The 22696-nt window shown below is 42.0% G+C and overlaps 1 protein-coding gene across 1 annotated transcript in view; it reads right to left on the minus strand.

Annotated features, from left to right (window-relative positions):
- Window positions 1-22696, minus strand: part of LOC105564557 (disks large 1 tumor suppressor protein-like) — a 184778-nt gene that overhangs the window by 89602 nt on the left and 72480 nt on the right. The window contains exon 4 of the mRNA XM_012017001.1: window positions 5208-5243. Within this exon, the coding sequence (XP_011872391.1) occupies window positions 5208-5243 (36 nt within the window). The remainder of the gene's footprint in view (window positions 1-5207; window positions 5244-22696) is intronic.

Genomic DNA, 22696 nt, shown 5'->3' on the forward strand with positions numbered 1-22696 from the left:
ATGCATAACTACAGGCATAACTCATTGCAGCCGGTTTTACAGTGTTTGACAGTCCAAGTTTGAAAGTCCAAAAACTAAGAACAAAGAACGAATTATATCGATTAACAGAGTAAGTATTTTCACTTTTTAATGAGTTATGCCCGTAGTTATGCATTATGGATTTTTATGTAGATTGGAAAATCCAGAGCCATAGGCAGAACGCATAAGCCATAACGCATGCGCACATAAATTTACTAGAGCCGTGGTGGAATGACATTGCGCATGCGCTATGGCTTATGTATTCTGCCTATGGTTTCTGCAATTTTATGTGCTTCCACCTTTAGGCTTCTCTCTGATACGGATCGCGGTACTTTATATATACATATAGTGACTTTAGCCTCAAACGAGGCTGCGAGTGACACCTGTAAGGATCTATGATCCATCCACGCGCGCTCAGTCGATAAAAACGCGAGGATCGATTCTACCGAGTGGCGCGAGCCGAAGTACGACGCCGGCGTGCGGCGCGGGTCGATTTGAAATTCGTGATTAATTGCAAAACGTACACATTTACGCAAATTGACAGAGCGCGTCGGGCTGCTAAAATCGCGACGTTTACTTTGACAAGCGACGATGCGTATGCATTATTCATATACCGCGAAGTTGCGCGCGACGCCTGAGACGCAACAACACCTTCGCCTGCGTAGTGACACTTGACGTTTAATTAATGCGCCTTGTACAATTAAAGACGGTTTAGAGCGATTCCGCGGGCGTACGTACAGAGGCGACGTACGATGTTGTATGTCGATTCTCTTTCGCCTCGTTGAAATAGCGAATGTTACAGAGGCGTCCGCGAATCTCGGTCCTCTCTCAAAAGAAAAAGACTCACGATATCGCACGTTAAAATGTAATCTGAAAAAATTGTATTAACAGGAGAAGAAATGGAAGGGAGAAAAAAAACTGGAGTGACGTAGTTAAGGCAGTTTACATTTTTCACGCTTCTAATTAATATATTGACTTAATTGATATATTTTTATATTTGTCAAACGACTGATAGCAAGCCAATCGTAAAATAAGGCTTCAATTGTAGTGTTTACTACACAATTTTTACACAATTTTTGTCGGATACACCTGAGAAAGCTGTTGTCTAAAAAAAAAGTAGGGAGACGTCGATGTCGAACATATCAGAGAAGCGGAGTCTCGCTTTGTTTGCCATTTATTTCCTGAAACAAGAGCACCGCGGTTTTCCAGAGAGATCGCGTGACGTCGTAATTAGCACGTGTGCTGCGGACGGTGTCTCGTTCTCTTTTGTTTTTTGTAGAGATTCGTGCACTCCGCCTGGTCCCGATGGTCCCGGCAGGATTCCTCACGGTCCTGATAATGAAAAAAAAAAAACAGAAAAGGACAGAGGAACTTAAGCGAGGAGCCCGATCCTTTTTGTAACCTGAAGGCCCGCCGTGAAAAATGTAGAAAAAAAGCGCGGAAACAAAGTGAGAGAAAGAGAGCATAAAAAGAAGAAAGAATTTATCGTCAAGCTATGGAGTTCCCATGATGTTACGGGTGTGCCACCCTATACAACTCTAACGAGCGTATTGCGGAAACGTTACCCCAGAGAGGCGAGGAAAGATAGTTTCCCGATCGAGCAAGACCGATTCGCGAAATGTCCCGCGAAATTGGAGCTTACGTCAACAAAAGTCCCGTGTCGCGCGATCGCGTAAATAAATAAATAAATCTAAAATCTCGTTTACCATCGCCGCCTACCACAACCGAGACTCCCCCGGCAATGAGCTTCGGAGTTCGCCGGTGGTAGTTAGACCGTGACAAGGCGATTGGGATTCGAGAGAATCGAGGGAGGAAAAAGCTCCGTTCGCGGGAAAACAAAGAAGACTCGAAAGGAGAGACCAGTCCCTTTGAGAGACCTTCCACAAAGCGGGGAGGATGTGTTAAGAGCACAGAGACAGAAAGAGATAGAGAGAGAGAGAGAGAGAGAGAAAGAGGGAGGAGGGCTGAAGTCGATGCGCGACAACAAAGGACGTTGGCGATGCGCTTTGTGCTTCCGGAGAGAGAATAGAATCTCGCGAAGGGAGTACGGATGACGCGGTGGATGACGCGTATTGTAGATATCCGAAACAAGAAAGCGGCCGGAGTACTATCTCTCTTCTTAGAGGTTCGACGAGGTCATTGAAAAACAACACAGGGGTTCGCAGTAGTGCCTGCGGCGAGAGAACTTATCAAGCGAGGCGCAATTTTACGTACCGCGTTTTTGTCGCGAGGTGATATTACAATCATGCGTTCGCGATGTATAAATTTCGACGTGAAATTTTTATTTGAAACACGATTTTCGCGAAGGATTATTCTTTATTCCCCACCCTTGCGTATCTAAAACCTACAATGTTCGATCTATTATAATAAAATTAAATATCAAGGCCGAGATCGAGGGAAACCGCTAAGGACATTAATTGTGGTGTACAGATTTGCGGCATTACTGGGCATTACTAGGCATTGCCTTGCTAGGGCATTATAAAGATAAAATAAGATAATAAGATAAAGTAATGCCCGGTGGGCAAGATTTTGGTCAGCGGTTTCCCCCTCGGTCGAGATATTAAAAAATCTCTACGTTGTTAAGCCTATCGCGAACTGTAGAGAATTAACATTATTCTCTTTGTCGTGGCGGATACATTTTGCTCCTTCAAACCAGGATCAGTCCGGAGTAAATCGTCGTGCGTCTACTCCACGCATCCGTGTGACAAACTTGTTAATTGCTTATTAAAGCCCCAGAAACTGGAGCGGCGGAAAGCACCCTGCGAGGACGAGCAACAAATTCGACGTACAACAATCGCAATAGCGTTCTAAGTGTCCTCGGTGTCGGAGAGAAGCAACGGCAGCGTGAGATGCAGCGCAAGATAGATCCGATTAGACGCCACACTAAATCACATTCAACGCCGCGCCATTGTTAAGTGTCTCGTCTACCCTGAGATTCCTCTCCGAGGGTGTTTCGCGGACTACATTGGATTATCAGGGGGATACCTCATAGCGACGCGCCCGATACGCTCCAGCGACCCGTCTACAGTTACACCACGATAAGAAATTGGTAAACAGCAGCATTACCACGGAATATTAATATTAAATGCTAGAACTAATGATATGGAACGTAAAAAGAAATTGGAGACTTCTCTTCCTTTATGTTCCAAAAAATACGGTTGCTGTCACATAGAAAAATGAAACTATTCTTCTTTTGAAAATATGTTTAGTTTCGACGCGAAAATCTTGAAATAAGATTATATGCGTTAAAGGAAGAAAAATTTACTGGTTTGAAGCAATTTTATATAATTCAATAAAAAAAATATATATAAAATTTCAAGTTTCAATCGACCTTAGCTGGCCACATTTATTAATTATGTTTTCACAACGTTTCGACCTTTGTTCTAGGTCCTTATCGAGTGAGATCTAAGAGTAAATGTTTTACATACAGATTACGTGTGAAGTATAAAAGAATTGTACTTGTTACTCTTAGATCTCACTGGATAAGGACCTAAATCAAAGGTCGAAATGTGTAAACATAATTAATAAATGTGGCCAGCTGAGGTCGATTAAAACTTGAAATCTTATTTATGTTAATACTGGCAATCTGATGAAATATACGAAAAAAATATGCTCATTATTTAAATTCAAATCGAAGGTTATAACGATTAAAACGATTGCCAAAATAATTATATGTATTCTTGAAGTAACAATTGTAGTATTTAAATAAGACTGCAATATTGGTGGAGTGTAAGATTATTGAATGCTTCTAAGAAGATTATAGATTGTTGCGTATGTACAAAACAATAAGCGCGTTAATTCGAGTATATAAGAGTGGATCTGGCACTTTTCTTCTGCGCATTTACTTTATATTCAATAAGACATTTTCCAACTTTCTTTCCTTACCGGGGCTGGAGGCTGAACAAAGTCCAACCACCCTGCGCACGAGGAAGAATCGCGATAACGATCAATTCGCCGGCACGTTCCCCGCACGTTCGGTTCCCTCGCGTATAACCCAGCGGACCGTTTATTGCGTTTAATCAAGCAATCGCGCGTCAGATACGGTGCATGCAATAAGGAATTAATTAATCTGCATCCATCTGCGAATGCATTGTACGGGGAAACTCCGCGAGAGGGCGGGAGTGTCAACAGCAGTTGCGACGGTAGCACGCGGTGCGATCAAGAATCGGTCGTCAGACCGCACGCTGTTGATCCTCTCTCTCTCTCGCTCTCTCTCTTTCGACAAATATTTTCGCAAACTGCACCGCCGTCGCATAAACGTCATTAAACATCTGCGTCCTCAATAACGGTGCGCGATACAATGTGCACGTTGCAACTATGTAACCAGACGACGATACAAGAGCCCGCAGCATGCATCGCTGCCGTGCAAATTCCCTTCCCCCCCACCCCACTCATCTTCAGCTACAGCCAGTTTTAATTACTCGCACCGCATCGATTGCTCGTAATGCAAATTATTTGTATGTTAAGTTATTGGCCACAGTTTTAATTACTCGATCGACGACGAGGTGTCGAAGGAGAACCATGACGGATTGATATAAAAGCGCGTCGGATTTTTCACCTTTCACCCAGGATTCATGGAGAAGTTAAGGAAAGCTTCTTCACATGTGGGCTCTGACGAACCGTCTGAATCTCATTCTCAAAATCAAATAAAAAGCGCTACTTTTCACGCGCACTTTTATCCGAACAGAATGCATAGGAAAAAAGAGAAACTGCGCTCCTAACTCAATATCGAGACACAGAAGAACGCGAATTTCGTGTCTCAACGTTGAAAACTTTGGTAAAAATGGACACATTTGTCGCAAAAAGGCTCAATGAAAATCGCGACGGGTGGGAGAAAATTAGGGGAGAAGCCGGGAGGGGGGGGGGGAAGGCGTATTGTAAGAGCGTGCAATTTGCATCCCACCGATTCTGCCGCCGCTGCCCGGAAAATTTCGTACAACACACGGAGTTGCCGGTGAACGGACGAACGTGGCGTCTCCACGCGGAGCCAGCACATCAACATGCAAATTGCGAAAGGATCTCACGGAGTCAGCATGCCTTTTCGAAAGTAGCGGACCAAATGTGCACGAGCGGAGTGGAGCGTATGAGAGCGGGAAGCGACAGAGAGGAAAGTCTTCGGGAAAGAGAAGCGGGCGTGTGTTAATGCAAATTGTACTTTCGCAAGCGTTTTCCAAGCTTTGAGCGCTCACCTGGTCACTATCGTGTCCCTGCCAGCTGTCATGACTCTGTAACAAAAATCAAATACGTTCAATCAGAGAGACAAACCATTAACGGTGGATTCACGAGACAGCAACGTCCACACGTACATTGTATACATTATTGTTATATATATTCCGCGATAATACTATTGTCGTTGCATGACGGTTATTTAAATGTTTTTTTCTAAGCAGGTATTATATGTTTTACACAGTTTATGTCAATAGAATGCCGCGCGTTCGCGCACGAATGCGCTCGTCGCCAGAGTGTATTTTGCTTTTTCACGAATGCACAGGAGATACAGCGGCGACTCGCTGCTACTACCTGTAACGTTACGCTGCAACTTTTGCGAATAATAGTCGCTCGTATTATCGTCATTACGAAGACGCATCGGTCTGGCGTAATACCATTTCGAAACTGTTGTGGTAGCGCGTGTTTAACGCGGCGCCATGGTACCATTGTCTTCGGGATGAATAAACAGGTCGACAACTGTGGATCGTACATGTACCTTACCTCGCGCGCGTGACACTGGAGAATAACTCGAAAGATTAAATGACATACGGATTTTGTTTGCGTGCCCGCGAAACGCTCCTCTTCTCTCGTTTATCAGACTATTTTTAAAATACCCCATTTATTCGGAATCATACGGCGCAATTTTCTTCTCTCGGGCAAGTACACTGACAGAAAAATGGTTGCAGTTACCGCAATCATGCTATAATTTATACTTATATTATATTTTACATATATAATTATATATAATTATATTTTTTTTATCAGTGTACGAATAACTTGAAAGCCTTAGAAGTCCATTTGGAAAAACTTATGTTTATCGATGCGTCATCGGCCGAAATTCACCGATCCTTCTCGAGAGATTTTCCATACGCGAAATGAACGCGGCGGAAGTCGCGCGAAAATATCCCGCGACAGGGCACAAATTCCTTGTTTATTGAATATTAAAAGCAAGAAATGTTGGCATGAACCAAACACGGTGACGTAGTCCAATTTTCCACTCCACTGGTCCACGACGAATCTCAGCAACATCGAGATTTATTTCTCGAAACTCTCGACGGTTCGCTCGCTCGCTGGCGCGATCACGCCGATGGAAAATCGAGAGGAAAAACGGCAGGCAAACGATCGCTTCTCTCGACAAGGTATACTTACGTATTTTCCGTTACATGCGCGACACGTCGGGGATGCGTCTCGCGATGTGCACGCGTTTCGTCAATTAAATATATAAGAATCTGTTTTCGCGGGAGGAGAAAACAGATGACAGACACCGCGGCGCTTTTTCGCATCGTATCCCCGATCGTGGAATACGCGGGAGGAAGGAAATTTCGTCCGGAATATTTCCCTCTTCTTGCTCCTCGCAGGCGGAACGCCGTCATTTCCGCCGCGCACCCACAATGCACGCGGGCGTTTTATTAAATCGATATGAACAATATTTCCGGCGTTTCCCGCGCGTACGAGCTCGTAAGTCGTTTTTATTGCGGCGAACATTCGATCGCGCCGTAAAAATCTCCACTGCTGACGCGGCGACGTTCTCGCGGTCGTTAAATAATAATAACGAATATGTTTATCGACCGTGCCAGTTGAAAACTCATCTATTTTGCAACACGGCCCTGATCTGGGTAGCGGTCGGCCATTAAGGGGGTGCTGGAGTGATTCTGCACTTTTGCACCTTTCTAACCTAGAAACTATCAGTTCGCCGAAACACTTGTGTAATACACAAATTAAATGACTTATGTATACAGATCGAAAGCAGCTTGCTATTCCGATTAAATGAAAGAACAATATGGCATCACTAAAACTAAGTTTGTAAGTCTAATAAAAAATAATGTTTGGAACGAAAATTCACTATAAAATATAGTGAGATTATAGGAGCCAGACGGAATACCACGTGATCGAGACCGAAAAGATCAAAGGGCCGACAGTGAGTGGGTTCTAGTTACACTATGGTAATTACCATGTGTAATTACCATTTAACGGAAAATTTTTAAGTACCCGCAGGAGCCAGACGGAAAATATAAATTCAAAAATAAATCCATCGAAAAAAAGTTCACATGTGTTTCCCTTAATGCATTTACGCGCCGGGATTTATATTTGTGGCTGGTTACAGCCGTACATTTCGCGAAATGTAATGTGCGGCGCGTATCGTATGCAGCAACGAGTATAATTCGGGTAATTTCCATTTTTCACAAATAATATATATATGTATACATGTATACATACGTATAATTGTAGAGTGCGGGAATACAAAAGATATAACGCAGCATCCCCCGTGGACGTGGGCGTGACACGGGAAGAGATGCATTTCGCAATTATTGTTTCCGCGGCGAGGGAGTTTCGCGGGAGATGAACAGCGACTTAAATCGCGACGCGCATCTACTTGCGAAGGAAACAATTACAAATCGACCTTCCGCGGTTCTTCTCGACGGGCAATTCGCGGAACGTTTCGCGACGGTGCCGCGTGACTCCGACGCGGTTCATTAAATAGGCGTAAATAATACGAGGGAGCGTATAGACGGCTATTTTATCGGACGCGGAGGTCGAGCCGGTGTCGGTCGCGGCGCGGTCGGGGGATTAATGTCGGGGGCCGCCCTGTTAGATTTATGACAGCAATATAGGCGTCACGGAGGCAACGTTGAAACGTGCCCCGTGTACTTCGGGTAACGTTTGTTACGACGCACATTCGATATACGCGCCGCTGAGAATTTATGGAAATCGGTCGTCCAATCGCGCGCCCTGTAAACAAGGGCTTTCTTTAATATCGATTTCCTCCCCGCGAAAAGCGGAAACCGATCTCGCCGTCGTCGTGGCGGGATTAATCATCTTACTCCGGAGTTTTATCTCCGCGCGATAGGCAGATACACTCGCGATGGTGACGAGACAGAAAGACAGAGAGAGAGACAGAGAGAGAGAGGGGGGGGGGGGCTGAACGAACATTCATTTAAAGTTTACATTTTTCTTACAATATGACAAGAGAAAATTGTATATCGCGATGACATAGTCAGGTCCCTTTTAAATACATCCTGTTACGCGGGCGAGTCATCTCAGTTTGTTTTTCGGCAAAAGCTTAAACCAACTCGCAGCCATTAATACAGCATTACGTTAAAAAATACACGAGATATTGAAATGGGATTAAAAGATACTTGAAGTGGGGGAGAATTTTATTCTCTATTGCACGCCGGAAGCCAAGATACTTTTATTCTAGACAGACTAAAATGCGTACCAAAATAAAATGCGCATTCCAATAACGCGGGCGGTCCTTTTTAATGTCGCGTTGCATAAAATTGCTTTCCCAATTAATATCGGAGCTCCGAGCCGAGCCTGAGCATGCAAATGCAATCAGGCTGGTTTTCTGGTCGCGCTTCGTATCGATTCTTTACAGCGGATAGATCGGCGGATAGATTCACTCGCTGAATCGCATTTAATCGCGAACTCCGGGCAAATCGGTGCATTCGTAACTTTCGACAATCGAGCGAGGTGGAACATGTAGACTAACAATGGTGAAAAAGTTTTCTCGTTTCCGATCGACTTTCAGCTCCCGCAGCCGCCGTTCTGCTTAAATGCAACGCTTATTTGCATTACGTTTTATCTTTATTTAAGGTTCCGCAGCATTCGATTTCCCGAGGTAAAATATTCGAGGCGCCCTTTTTTACCCGAAACGTGAAAGTTAAATGAAATTAAAGGCATAGTAAAATGGCTCAATTAAAATATACAATTTTTATGAACAAAATTGATGTTGATACAATGATCCTTCTTTATGATACGCGGTAGTAGTTTGGATATACAATTGCATATAAAGTTCATGCTAATTGTACCTTATTTGGCTAATCGTATGAATTAAAAATAGCGTAATTGTTGATTGAAAACAAATTATCTAAATGTACAAAATGTGCCTTCCTTGAAAAACAAATAATATAATTAATTGCCAGCTTTAAGAAGTATGATAATCTCTAGAGATATTTCATCACATTTTACCCTAGTACGTTTTAAAATTATTGCGAAAAAAGGTTCCCTTTACTTTGAGCATAACCATATGTGCATTTCATATCTCAAATAGCGACGGATTAACAATTAGTTAAATTAATAAAATATTAAATCAAATGTGATTAAAGCGTATTTTAATCGCGCAATAAATATTGAATGATTAGGGAACATTACTATTACAGAATATTAAATTAATTCATTAATATTTGTATTAAGTGGTTAATTAAACGGCGTGGGAAACATTAAGTATGCAAATGACGATAAAAATGAACACCTATTAATTAGAGACCGGCTGGAAAATGTAGGATATTAAAATTCCGAACTTATTTGGGCGCGCAACTGCTTCCTCTTTGCCCTGTTTTGTTTCGTGGCCTCCGATCTTCCGCGTTTCATCTGCCGGATTAATAAAAATTCATATCAATCTTTCTAAACCGTTTCAGAAAAAGCATCAGGATGTTAATTCCAATTTGACGAATTCCAGCTCGGGATACGCGCTAAAGAGGCGCGATAAAACTTTAACGAAGTCATGAGATTTAATCACGCAAAAAATAAGCGCGAAATTATTCATCGTTAATCGTAACGATTAACCATTCGTAGCGAACGATAATTACTGCTCGTTTAACTCACGTACCGAGCGGACGCGGCAATTATCCGGTCATTACGACGATTATTTGCGCGTAAATTTACGGAGCGACATGATTATAGTGGACGGACGGTGTACATTGAGAACCGTCCCTTCGTCTATTTGCCGTGTGACGATAATCTACGGAAAAAGAAGAAAGATTTCGCCGGAGATGATTCGTTGAACGGGGAAACGTCCCGCGAGCGGATAGCGTCGCGCGACGAGAGACGTGCTCGTAAATCCAGCTTGCGAATCGGACAGAATATGGAAGAGAGAGGATGAGAGGGAAAGAAAGAGCGAGAGACGAGGTTACGGCTGTTGGGGGGGAAAAGAGGGGCTATGCGAGTGAGGGATCCTTCAGCCGTTTAAGGGGGATAATCTTAAGTGGGGTACTACTTTTCTCGTGAAATAAATTATGCACCTAAAAGAGGGAGAGGCACGACCTTTAAAGTACGCCTTCATTTGTTCGGGGTGAATTCGTAAACTACGTTTCCGTTACACTGCATTCCCCGCGTAGCTCCGGGCCTTGGATGATAATATAGGAAAGCTCGGTTTTTCATTTTCCGGTTAACTGTTAATTAGAAGTTAGTCGACGATCCATTGTTTCTGTGTTATTATTTGAGAAGAGACAGAATGTCGACTGAATTATTCAGTGCTAATTGAATCTAACCTAACCCTAACCTAACCTGACCATAGGCAGTGTTGTGCATAGATGATTTTAAAATTAGCTAGATAAAGATAAGATAAAAATATATAAATTTATCTTAGATAAGATAAAGATGATTTCGTTTTGAATATATCTAGATAAAAGATAAAATTATATGATGATTTATCTAGATAATTTTCAGATAATATTTTTAAGACTTCATGTAAACGCAGTAGAAAAAGTTATGAAAAAATTATAGAAAGATTTAAATTATAAAGGGGGATATAGAATATATTCAGGTTAAGTTATATGACACACGCATAAATGCATGGTCTACAATGCCATTCATATTTAAATAGTGTAACTGTTAAGTATTTTTATGTAGCCCTAAACCAAATTATCTGTACGTTATCTTAGATAATTTAGTAAAGATAACACTTTCTTTCATCTAAGATGCAGATATAGATAATACTTATTTTTATTATCTATATAAAGATAAGATAACGCTAAAATATTATCTAGATAATCATCTATATAATTTTATTTAGATAACAGCGAACACTGACCATAGATTACTTATAACTGTTTTCTGTGATAAGTAAAATTTAAAAAAACAAATTTGTTCGAAGTGCCACGCTGTCCCACGATTACATGATTTTTAAGAGAAAATTCTCTCCGTGTGGAGACTCGACGTATCGTAGATAGATTTGACATTGCGAAAAAAGAACGTTTTACAGCGAATTGTTTAATTAGCGAAATACATTTCTGATAACATTCACCATTTTGACAAGCCATCAGCTTTCTATTATTGAAAAAATGAGCAGTAAATTAAATTCGTTAATTGGAAGCGTCAAGTTACTTTTCATATGACAGTGCTGCTGTTGTTCGTCCTGATTTTGTTCGATCTTCAGTGCGTTATAACGTAGCCGTAATAAAAGACACTGGAATGTTTTCATATCGGAATGTTTTCATAGCGCAAGAAAAGCATGAAAAATAATTGCGGAATGAACAATCCAATGACGATATTGTGTTTGAACATTGCAGAGGCAAAAGGACCGCGAGGAAATAAATCGTGCAACAGTAAAGCGTGAATGTGGCGCGATACATTTTATTGCTGGCGCGATACACTTTTCATCCCTGAAAAGTCGCTATGATTTATCGTTAATAAAAGGAGAGCGACGCTTGCGGTGACCGGGGCTTAAATTACTTGAGGTACGAGGATAGGTACGCGTTTTCTAAGGAGACCCGAGTTACGAGCACGCGGTCTAAGTTCTAAGTCAGCGATTTAATGGCAAAGGGGATTAGATCGACGACGTATGAGCCAGGAGAGCAAGATTAAACTTTCATCTCTCGTATGCTTATCGATCAACATAACTGTCATTTTTCAATCGCTTTTAGTCGATTTAGCAGAAATTGAATAAGTTTTTAGAATAGGGACTTTTCTTGTGTGTATTTACAAAAAAAAAACACAAATTTCGTACGTCACAAGTCTTTAATCCATAGTCTGCGATAAAAAGCTTAATCGAAGTTTATGAAATTTGTGTCGCATATATTTTATGCATATCAGATTCATGGATGTTCCGCGTTGATCATTTCTTGCTGCATATTCGGCGTTAATAATTTCCTCTCAAATTGCACGAGAACGGAACAAATTTAGTTACATCGGGTACTTCGAGTCGTTGTCGTTAAAATCTTTTGTAAGCGATGGAATAGCTTCGTACGTTGATTAAATTTCACAGGTGTCTCGCAGTAAATAAAATTATATCACGGGCCGCGCCAGAATTGCGAGACCGTCTCATAAATTTAACGTCGCGAAGACGCCTCTAAGCACGCCCTGACTCTCGATCCAGGAATTTGCAATAATATTTTACCTTTATCAAAATTGTTTAATTGCGTGCAATTATTCCACGCTACTGCACGTAATAATTCTGTCGCGTGTCAACCTTACTCTCGCGAGCGAGGGACGACTCAAATTAAAGAACGTAGCATAATTAATTCGCAGCAGAAATTTGTCTCGCGAGTGTCTCGCGAAGACAATTTTCGCGAAAAGACGGCGACGTCTACGAGTGCAAGAAAAAAAAAAGACGAAGCGAGAAACTGAAACGGCGTATTGGCGCCGAACTTTCTTGCGGAAAATCATTTAGGCGAGCCACGCGTATACGAGATGACTCTGTCGAGCGGGCGGTACGGTCTCTTAATTATGAACACGCGTCGCTGGCAATAATTAATAGACGCGGTCCGAGCCACGCCTCCGCGACGTCACGTAGATGAGCAAACACTGAATTGTTCTTCGGGATCGTGAGGCAGGCGCTCGCCCGCGTCGCGGCCCATTCGCTTAAATTATTAACAACCTCGTCTGCTTATACATCCGACCAGTCTCCTCGTCGCTCCTTAATTATCAAACTTGTTCAGCAAGAATGCTAGAGAGAGAGAGAGAGAGAGAGAGAGAGAGAGAGAGACACAGAGAGGAAGAGAACGAGAAAAGGGTGACGAGGAGGGGGAGGGAGGGAGCACAGAGAACCGATTTAATAATTACATCGAAATACAACCGAGCCAAGTTATCGAAAAGATTCTCGCGATAAAAGACGTTAAACTGTTCCTAATGATATATCGACGAGTTGTTCATTTATCTCGAATAAATATTACGCAATGTAAAATACGACAGAAAAGAACGGTTGATTTTAATTAAAGTAAATTTTTGTAGAGATTGTAATTGTAAAAATTATAAAAAATTTCTAGATTTAATAAGATTCATAATTACATGTGGAGAGAAATTATTCGTGTCTATATATATATATATTTCTACCTTTGTGATTACTGCTGATATGAGATTGACAGCGATCAGGAAAGCAGAAAATTCGTAATTATATCTCCCTTAGAGGTGGAAATTTAATATCCATATAATTAATTTGCGAGAAGGATATGTAATATAAAAGAACAGCGCATGATAAGCAATTCTCAGTATTTCTGAATATTCGAGTTTTCATCGCGAATATTCCGTCAAAATATTTCAATAAATTTCACCATGCAGCTGCGCGATATTGCAAATTCGAGGCCCGCTCCCGTAACATATTTTCGAGCGATTTTGTTGGTAAATAAAACCTCCAAAAATAAAACGGAACGGAAAATCTGCTTTCGACTTTGTCATAGGATTTATCGCATAGTCGCGGTGTGCTCCTAGCGAGATACATGACATCTCATTTGGTACACAAGCATCGAGTGAAAAATACAAATATTGTAAATTCGCGCGATCGTTGATTCGTCGACAGGCGGTATTTCAATGAAATCGGCACTTTCGACACGCTTGAATTTCGATGTAAAGAAGGCGAATATAACCTTCTATATTAATGGGAACGCGATAGGAACTTTTAAATAATGCACTGTAGAGAATCGATCTAAAGATTTACTTTTCAATAGAAAACCTATTATTAATAACGAATTACTGTACTTGCTTCTTATTTCGAGAAGTCGGTGCTATTTATTCCACTCCTATATGACTAAGTAAATGAGAAAGAGAAAGAGAGGGATACGAAGAATATAAAAATTAAATAGGTTGCGGAAATAGCTTGTGAGAAAGAAAAAGGAGTTCCGAGGAGAAGTCGGTATTGAGAAAGACATTGTGGCCTCTCTGATCTAGTTACACTCGTTTCTTCCTCGAACTCCGAGGCACGTAATCTTCTGAATTGCCAATAGAATCAAAACTGAATCAGTCATTGGAAAAAAGTATCTCCGAAATTTTTTAATGGATCTTTGAGGTGGACCGTATTATAGTTATTCATATTGTAAACAACAAGTAACAATAAATTGCATTCTAAAGATATAAAATTAACAAGCGACCGGACTCTCGAAATTAAAAGTACAAATAAAAAGGATTTAGGCTGTGAGAGTCAAACGCGGTTATTAACGCGTGTCAATCCAATATAATTGTTCAAATAAAATTCTTGCGTAGGTCTGCTCCATTGTAGACCGAGAGAATTGGGTCTAATTCCGTGCAAAAATTATCCAATTTGTATCAACTGCATTTTTTATTTCATCGGAACTTATGATTATATTTATAACAGAAAAGAGTCGTGCAATATGCAATGGCCAAAATTTAACTCGCGTACATTTAGACTTAACTGCCGTAAGGATGCGCGATAAAATCGTACACCATTACGCGATATCGTTCACGCGCCCTTCAATATCGGACGGGATAACTCGCGATCATGCCGATGCCCGTGTTTCTCTTTACGACTATGGAATAACTGCGGTTATAAAGGAAACGTAAAAGCGCCGTTGCAAACACGCAGGGGCTTAAAGATTACACGCTCGTTAATTCTTTCTGTGCGTAACCGTCTCCTTGCGCGTCGCGTCCTCGTTATTTTTGTTACTTTTTTTTTCTTTTTACGACGCGATCTCGACCCTTTGTCTCTACCGTTTCCATAATCTGGCCCTTCATAAAGCGAGTAAACCACTGCAGAGAAGCGCGGTATTTCTTTTATTCGCAAAGTCCGCAGGTTTTTGTTTAATACTACGACATAGTCTGATCATTAAAATGAAACTGCGATGCCGTTAGAATGTATAGTATACCTTTGCGCAATGTTTATTATGATCACCGTTGAAAAATGTTGAGAAGAATTAATTTCCCGAAGCGACAAAATAGCCTTACATAAATGATGCATGAACAAAAATGAAGTAAACAAAATAACGCCTTGCAAAAATGTAAAATGGATCTAACGTTTGGTTGACATTCGTAGCTGGAAAAAGGTATCGCTTTCCCAAATTCAAGACTCCACTGACAGAAAGAAATGGTTGCAGTTCACAATCTCACTATAATTTATAGTCATTTTAAGAGCCAACTACATTTTTATAATTCTTACCATGTGATTAGTAAAGTGGATGATAGAAGTGTAGTTAAATTTACTATTGTGATTGTATTTACTATATAAAAATAATTAACTAATTTACTATTCATTACTTGGATATTTTAACAGAATACTAAGTTAAAAGCTTATATTTTATAGTAAATTTTTTAAATAGTTGGCATCACTGTGTCTATATGGTTGCTATTACTAATGTTATAATAATAATTACTACAAAAATGATATTCCCGACGATAATTATTTTACTATGCAATTATAGTTTCAAATACTACATATTTTTCTATCAGCGTCCAAAACGACCGAGAAATCGTTGCGGCTAAAATTTGAATATTCTATGTGTATAAACGCGCCATAGTTTATGTTGTCGACATATTCGAAACGAAGTATCGGGGTCTAGCGAAAAATTGCGCACGCACACCGCTGTGCGTCGCGTTAATATTTACGGTTGAATATTCCCTAAACGAATGACACGCGTCTCGACGTTTCGTCGTCGTCGTCAGTCAATTTCTGCTCGGCCATCCGTCACCGGAAGGCCGGCTCGATGTTTCCCAGAACGAGGGAGGAGGATTTATCGGTGTCGCCTCGTGGCCCCAGAAGACATATGATGATAATAAAAAAAAAAAGAAAAAAACGAGAGGCGCGACTAACAAAGGGCGCAATGATCTGGCGATTGGAAGTCGCAAATTCCATATTTGTTGTCGCCGTCCTCCGCATCCGCCGTTGATTTATAATTCCCGTTCCCGTTATTCCGCAATGGTAATAAGTACGCGATAAAACACACGAAATTTCATCGAATCCGGACGATCAGCAGGCGCATAATGGAGAGATAGCGCAAACAGTATCTTCCTCCGCCGCCGATTAATAATTGCGTTGAAAAATGTGCGCACCGTCGCAATTTTTTCTCGATGTCGTTTCATTCCGCTGGATAATTAATGCCACCGTACTCGGATTCCTCCAAATAATGTCGCCATTCGCGGGACAAGAATTTCTATATGTGATTACAAATATGCAAAAGTATGTCTGATAAAATTATTTTAAATATATCGATGTATTAAAATGTATTGCAGTACCTAACACTGTTATTGTGTCGATGATAATATTAATTATATCGTATCAAATATTTTCACTTTGTCACTTGAAATCAATTTTTTCCCGGTTTGTATTGTTTCTTTAGATAGAACCTAGAACAATTTTTATCACTTCGGCAATACTCAATTCAAATTGGATTTCTTGTATTATTTGCCGACATGATTTATTGATTGAAGATAAGTTCATTGATCAAGATAGATACCCGAGAGAGTTGATAAATTAACAGATAAACCATTAGGTACGCTCCACTTTGCAAAGATCAATCGCGTGTCTCGAAGTGGCGGGTACAGATTGTCGATTAACGAAAAATTGATCAGCTAAGAAGAGATCCCATCTTAATTAATGTCCGACGACGAGATCCCCGAGAAGCCATAAAGCTGCTGCCGGCTGGCGCTAATGGCGAAGTAAAATGGAGCAGGCTTCCGACGTTTAATCCAATGAACGGGACTTCACTACGCTCATTACGTGTCGTCTGATAGTATATAAAGTAAGACCCGCCCGCGATCCCAGATAAACCGCGAAGAAATCGTCGGCTTCCCGAGTCCGCGAGTCCCGAGCTCGATTAAGCGTCTTATCTTATCTCCCGCGCGCGAGACACACGGTTCCCGAGGTGCTGCCACTCTGCATATATTTCAGTGTATCGACAGGCAATTTACGCGCACTTTGCGTAAACGTGTGAATCGTTACGAGAAGCGAGTACACGAGAGAGCATTTATAACTTACACCGCGAAAAAGAAGTGTTGAATCAAGAAAATCTTTCTCGATTCAACTATACGCTACGGTCACGGGCTGACAAACAAATATTTCTTAATTCACACAAACATTTGTTAAGTAACAAGAATACATATTTCAATAAATTATGTACGTTTAATTGAAAAACATACAGGGTGCATAACAAAATTGTTCATATTAATTAGTAGAATAACACAGTGTAATAAACAACAGGGAGTTCTCTTTAAAAAATTGAAGGTGACCTTCACATGACCTTCAAATGATTATCCAGGGTCAAGTCAATGGCACCACCTTATGTCCCCCTTCGAACCAAACAACTGTTGTTTGAAACGTTTATCCGTATCTTTCATATTTTTGGAGATATTTGCGTGGATCATTTAAAATGAGACACCCTGTATATTTACGTCTGAAAGAAAATATTTGTTTGAAACAAAAGGTATATTTTCTCTATGATCCAAATGATATTATTGCTTTATTCAAGCAACATTATCGTTTGACAGAAAATATGTGAAAGAATGTGCACACATACATCTTTTTTCCTCTACATTATAATTTTTTCTTCATTAGAAGAAGAAAGATTGACACTGAATTAGTACACTATGTTCAGCTATAAAGAATAGACTATCAGATGATTAGACTGCATCTGCTGATGCGGTCGCATATACGTCTGGCCGCCGTGATTTTACTTACGAGTTCGGCAGCCATCTAGTGGCAGCACACCGAACTTTATAGGCGCCTGGCCAAATAATATAATTACTTAATTGAAAGATATTACTTGAACTAATTGTGTCTTTTCTATCAAATAATAGAGATTGTTGGAATGAAACAACTAAACTTTGATTCGACCAAACAATGTTTTGTACAGGCCAGTGTTGTGCATAGATGATTTTAAAATTAGCTAGATAAAGATAAGATAAAGATGATTTCGTTTTGAATATATCTAGATAAAAGATAAATTATATGATGATTCATCTAGATAATTTTCAGATATTTTTAAGACTTCATGTAAACGCAGTAGAAAAAGTTATAAAAAAATTATAGAAAAATATAAATTATAAAGGGGGATATAGAATCTATTCAGGTTAAGTTATATGACACACACATAAATGCATGGTTTACAACCCCATCCATATTTAAATAGTGTAACTGTTAAGTATTTTTATGTGGCCCTAAACCAAATTATCTGTACGTTATCTTAGATAATTTAGTAAAGATAACACTTACTTTCATCTAAGATGCAGATATAGATAATACTTATTTTTATTATCTATATAAAGATGAGATAACGCTAAAATTTTATCTAGATAATCATCTATATAATTTTATTTAGATAACAGCAAACACTGGTACAGGCACATGTTTCAACGAAACAAATCTCGATCAAATAACTAGGAATACAAAATCCAAAGGAACTTTTTCCTCTGTGCACGTACGGGGCGTTCTCGGTCAGAAATCTCCAGCGCAAACAAGTGTTAATAAGTGTAACATTAATGCGCACGGTATTAATATGTATGCGGGCGTGCGATAACGTCGCGATAAAAGCCTCCGCTATCCGCGGGACAGCCGGCATATTTTTTAATAACGCGCCCGCATTACGTCGTTTCGCACGCACGGATTTTTCGAGGTGGATACACGGCGGGATCAGCCATTTCCAGGCGGGTGATATCGCGCGCGCGCGCGCGCGACGACAATGACGGCCCGCCGAACCGTGCGGTAATGCAGCTCTAATTAACCCGGGAAATTTGCATGCGTTTCCACGCGCGATCGCGTTACGCGACGATGATACACACTCCGAGAATTTATATTTTCATATTTCTCTGCTCGCCGTCCGCCCGGCATTTCCAACGGCTGCTAAATTATCGGATAATCCCGCCCCGCGCGAACAAGTCGCAATTAATTATGATTACGCGAGAGCGCGCGTTATTTAACGTACGGGGGGAATCTCCCGCGCAGCTCCGGCGCAGCGCGTGAAACAATATCCGATAAATCCTGTCGATTTTAGTTTTAATAGCGATTAATAGCAATTAAGTATCGATTTTACTTTCGATAATTTTGTCAGTTTTAATAACAAAATATTGCGTAACTGTTTCCGCCAGTGCCCGCGGGCTGCGCCGTAAATATTAAAGTAACACCGACTCACGTCGTTATGCAAACGCGTTGCGGGAACATTTCACGTTTCGTTATCGGCAAAGATACGCGGGCGAGGTGATTACTTGACGGGATTCCGCATACGCGCCCGCGGTCTCAGTCGTAATCCGCGAAGAAAGCCGGGGGAGGAGAGAGGCTAATATACGGGCATAAACTGGGAAACCCATCTAACCGCGTAACATCTTAAAAACGCATTTTTACATCGGCCGTTTGGCGCGCATCCCCCTGTCAACCTGTCGGCCCCCTCCTTCCGCTGGGAACCAGCTTGCGCCGAGATCTTTATTGCGTTTCGAAGTACCGGGAAGCGCAAACAAAGCGGTAATCTGTCGCGCGGGATGTTGTGTCGCTGTGTGCCGCGCGCCACGTCGGCACGAAATTGCATTCCGTAGTAAACGAGCGAAAATAGCGAGCGAGCGAGAGAGAGAGAGAGAGGGAAAAAGAGAGAGAGAGAGAGAGAGTGAGCGAGGAAGGGAGGAGAGAATTACGGGTGCATGTGGCAAACGAGGGTTGCGTGCGACGGCGGGGGTACCGACGCCTGTACATCGCCGCGCGCTCGCGTCTTTGTGTACCCTGCAAATATTCGCGCGTCCGCGTGCGTCTCTCTGGTCCTGCGAACGGCCGAGGAAATTGCGCGTGGATAACGCCGACGGCGCGTTTCGCGCCCGTCTTTGTGACGCGCTCGCAGAACGAAAAGGGAGAAGGAGAGACGGAGAAAGGAAGAGAGAGAGAGAGAGAGAAAAAAAAGGATACGCGCCGCGCGCGCCGGTCGACCGCGGCCTGCCGGCGTAATCGCTCGCGCCGCTTCAGCTTTGTGCTCACGCTTCGCCGCGGATCGCATCAGTCTGCACGTAATCGACGCGAGGACGTTTGTGAGACACCTCTTATGTGCGCTGTTCGCAACGCAGAATTTATCATGTGACAGAAAAAGAACGGGAGCGAGAGAGGGGGGGGGGGGAGGGAGAAAAGTTTAGATACACGTCAGCATAACACGATATATAGTTTTTATTCCTGAACGCGCGCTTTCCGCGCTACGAGATTCGAATCGCCGATACCGTCGTAACCCAATTAAAAGCGGAAACGAGGAGGCACGGTGCGCAATTATTCGCGGACGTGCCAATTATTTTTCCGGCCGCCTTCGCGCGCTCTCTCGTACGTTTCTCCTCCCCCCCCTTTTCCCCCCTCGCCCCTCGCGCCGCGAAGACTCCCATCTTCATTAAAATTCGAACGCGGCCCTCACTCGCGGCGTTCGGCGGCGCGCGAAATTTGCCCGCGGGATTTGCGCGCCGTGTCGCTGCGAGGCGTCCACGTCGCCGCGCCCCTGCGATTGACGAGTATCCCCGGCGTTCGTCACAATTATCGGCGGGAACGGCGAGCGTGTATACGCGGGCGAGTCGTTAGCGGGGCGCGGAACACGGAATTGAATTCGAATTGATTTCCGCGACAGGCAAAATTAAAAACACAAATCGATTTTCTTTCGATTAGCGTCGCTCGGCGCGTCACAACTCGAAAAAAAATTTTGTTTTTCGCCTTTTTCTCGTCCCTCATCAAAGCCCTCCCCCGTCTGGCCGCTCGGTTTATCCTCGCGTACACTGCTAGGTTTCAAGCGACACCGCGTAATAGCAGATATTGGGAAAACAGCACGGCTTGTGACGTATCAAACACAGCTGTATTGTAAAAGAATTTCATGTAAAATTACAATTGTTATGGTGGGTCCTGATCTATTAAAGGTGTGTCTCTACATACATCAGTAAAATATCTCGTAGATAAAATTATTACCTTTGTACACTTTATAAGCAAGCAACTCGCTTTTAATGTTCCAGATTTGTAATTCTTTTGGTAATTTTTCGTCAAATATAAACAAGTATTTACACGACAAAGAGTAAAAAACAAAGTCCTGTAAAAGTACATGAATTTATGTATTTCCGTTATTAGTGTAATTGCTTCATTATGTATGCAATTGTACATACTTTTTTTACAGTATGCATTCAAAATTATAGTTTTCTATGCTTTTAGTTGCTCCTCTCTCTCTGCCTCTCGTTTATATTTCTATTGAATAAATTTCTTTTCATGTAGAAATCGAACATGTTTTCTTCACCAGCCCATCAAAGGCCCGCGGCTCCCGCAACTACGCTCAGGCCGGCGTCGGCGCAAGAATCGAGTTACATCACTTACAGCCCGCTTATTCGAACGCCGCGCGGTGGCGCGCGGCGCTGTTAAAAGTCGCCGGGCGCGCTTATTAATGCAAATCGCTTCCGCTCGGTCCCGCTCGCGCGAATTTCCGGACTCGATTCAAGTTTAATCTTTATACGCGCGCACAATCAAACGCCCGCCGACAAAGAGGCCTCGTCGGAGGCGGTTGGAATATTGGCCGAACACAATCGAGATATACATTCGCGATACAGGTAGTTTGCAACGGTCGATGTGCATACATACGACGTCCACGTGGACGCGACAGCCGTCGCCGTCGCCGTCGCCGCCGTGATGTAAATCAGGAACGGCGCTGCGGACGCTCGATCGAATTTACAGACTGAATGCGCAAAACTACGTACGCGAAGGGCCACAAAGGCTCGTTATCACGCGATATTACCTGCCAGTCCGAGATTACTTCGTCCCGAGCTTCCCGCGGGACAAACGTCGTGCCAGGGCTGACATCGTTTACAGAACCGTAACGGAAAAACATTGCGCTAGTAAATTGCAATAGCCAAAGAGATTTTCGGCCGTTCTCTTCGGTGACGTCGATTTTCGCGAAATCTGTATCCGTGGTCGCGGGAACAATTGTAGCAGTTGACAATTTTTACGATTGATTTTTAATTGCACTTGACGGACGTGACTTCTACAATTGGCGCACGTACGGTCGTGGTCGGAAAGGTGAGGTCTATTATGAGATATGTTCCTAACACGAGTTAGCGGGGTTTCTGCTAAATTAATAGACAACGTTTGCTGATGAATTTATTGCCCTTACAGTGAAATCTGTTTCGTGGAAAAGGCATCGTTAGATCGTGTAATCGTCGCGAAGAAAGATTTGCGGGTAAATTTGGATGTTGAAAACCTGCTATCTTATTAGAAGCCTAATAGACAACTTTTCTCTAGTAACATGAACACATAACAAATAAGAGGAGTAAAGTTTATTACCGCCAATATATAATTAACGAATGCAGAGAAGATTATTAGACGACCCACCTGGCGGATGGTGTGTATTATTTATTTAATAGATTACACCCAACGTTTCGACCACCCGGATTGTGGTCGTTTTTTCAAGGATTAACATACAAATATCCAAGGCATTAAAGTCAAATTATAAATTTGATCAAGTGGCCCACCGCTAAGGCATCGGTCGTCATTTAAAGAAATCGCGAAAACTCGATCTTGTTTTATGCAAAATTCCGCTCAACC

The sequence above is a fragment of the Vollenhovia emeryi genome, unplaced genomic scaffold, assembly GCF_000949405.1.
Source record: "Vollenhovia emeryi isolate VEMERY1.0 unplaced genomic scaffold, V.emery_V1.0 DF939163.1, whole genome shotgun sequence".
Classification (NCBI taxonomy): Eukaryota; Metazoa; Arthropoda; class Insecta; order Hymenoptera; family Formicidae; genus Vollenhovia; species Vollenhovia emeryi.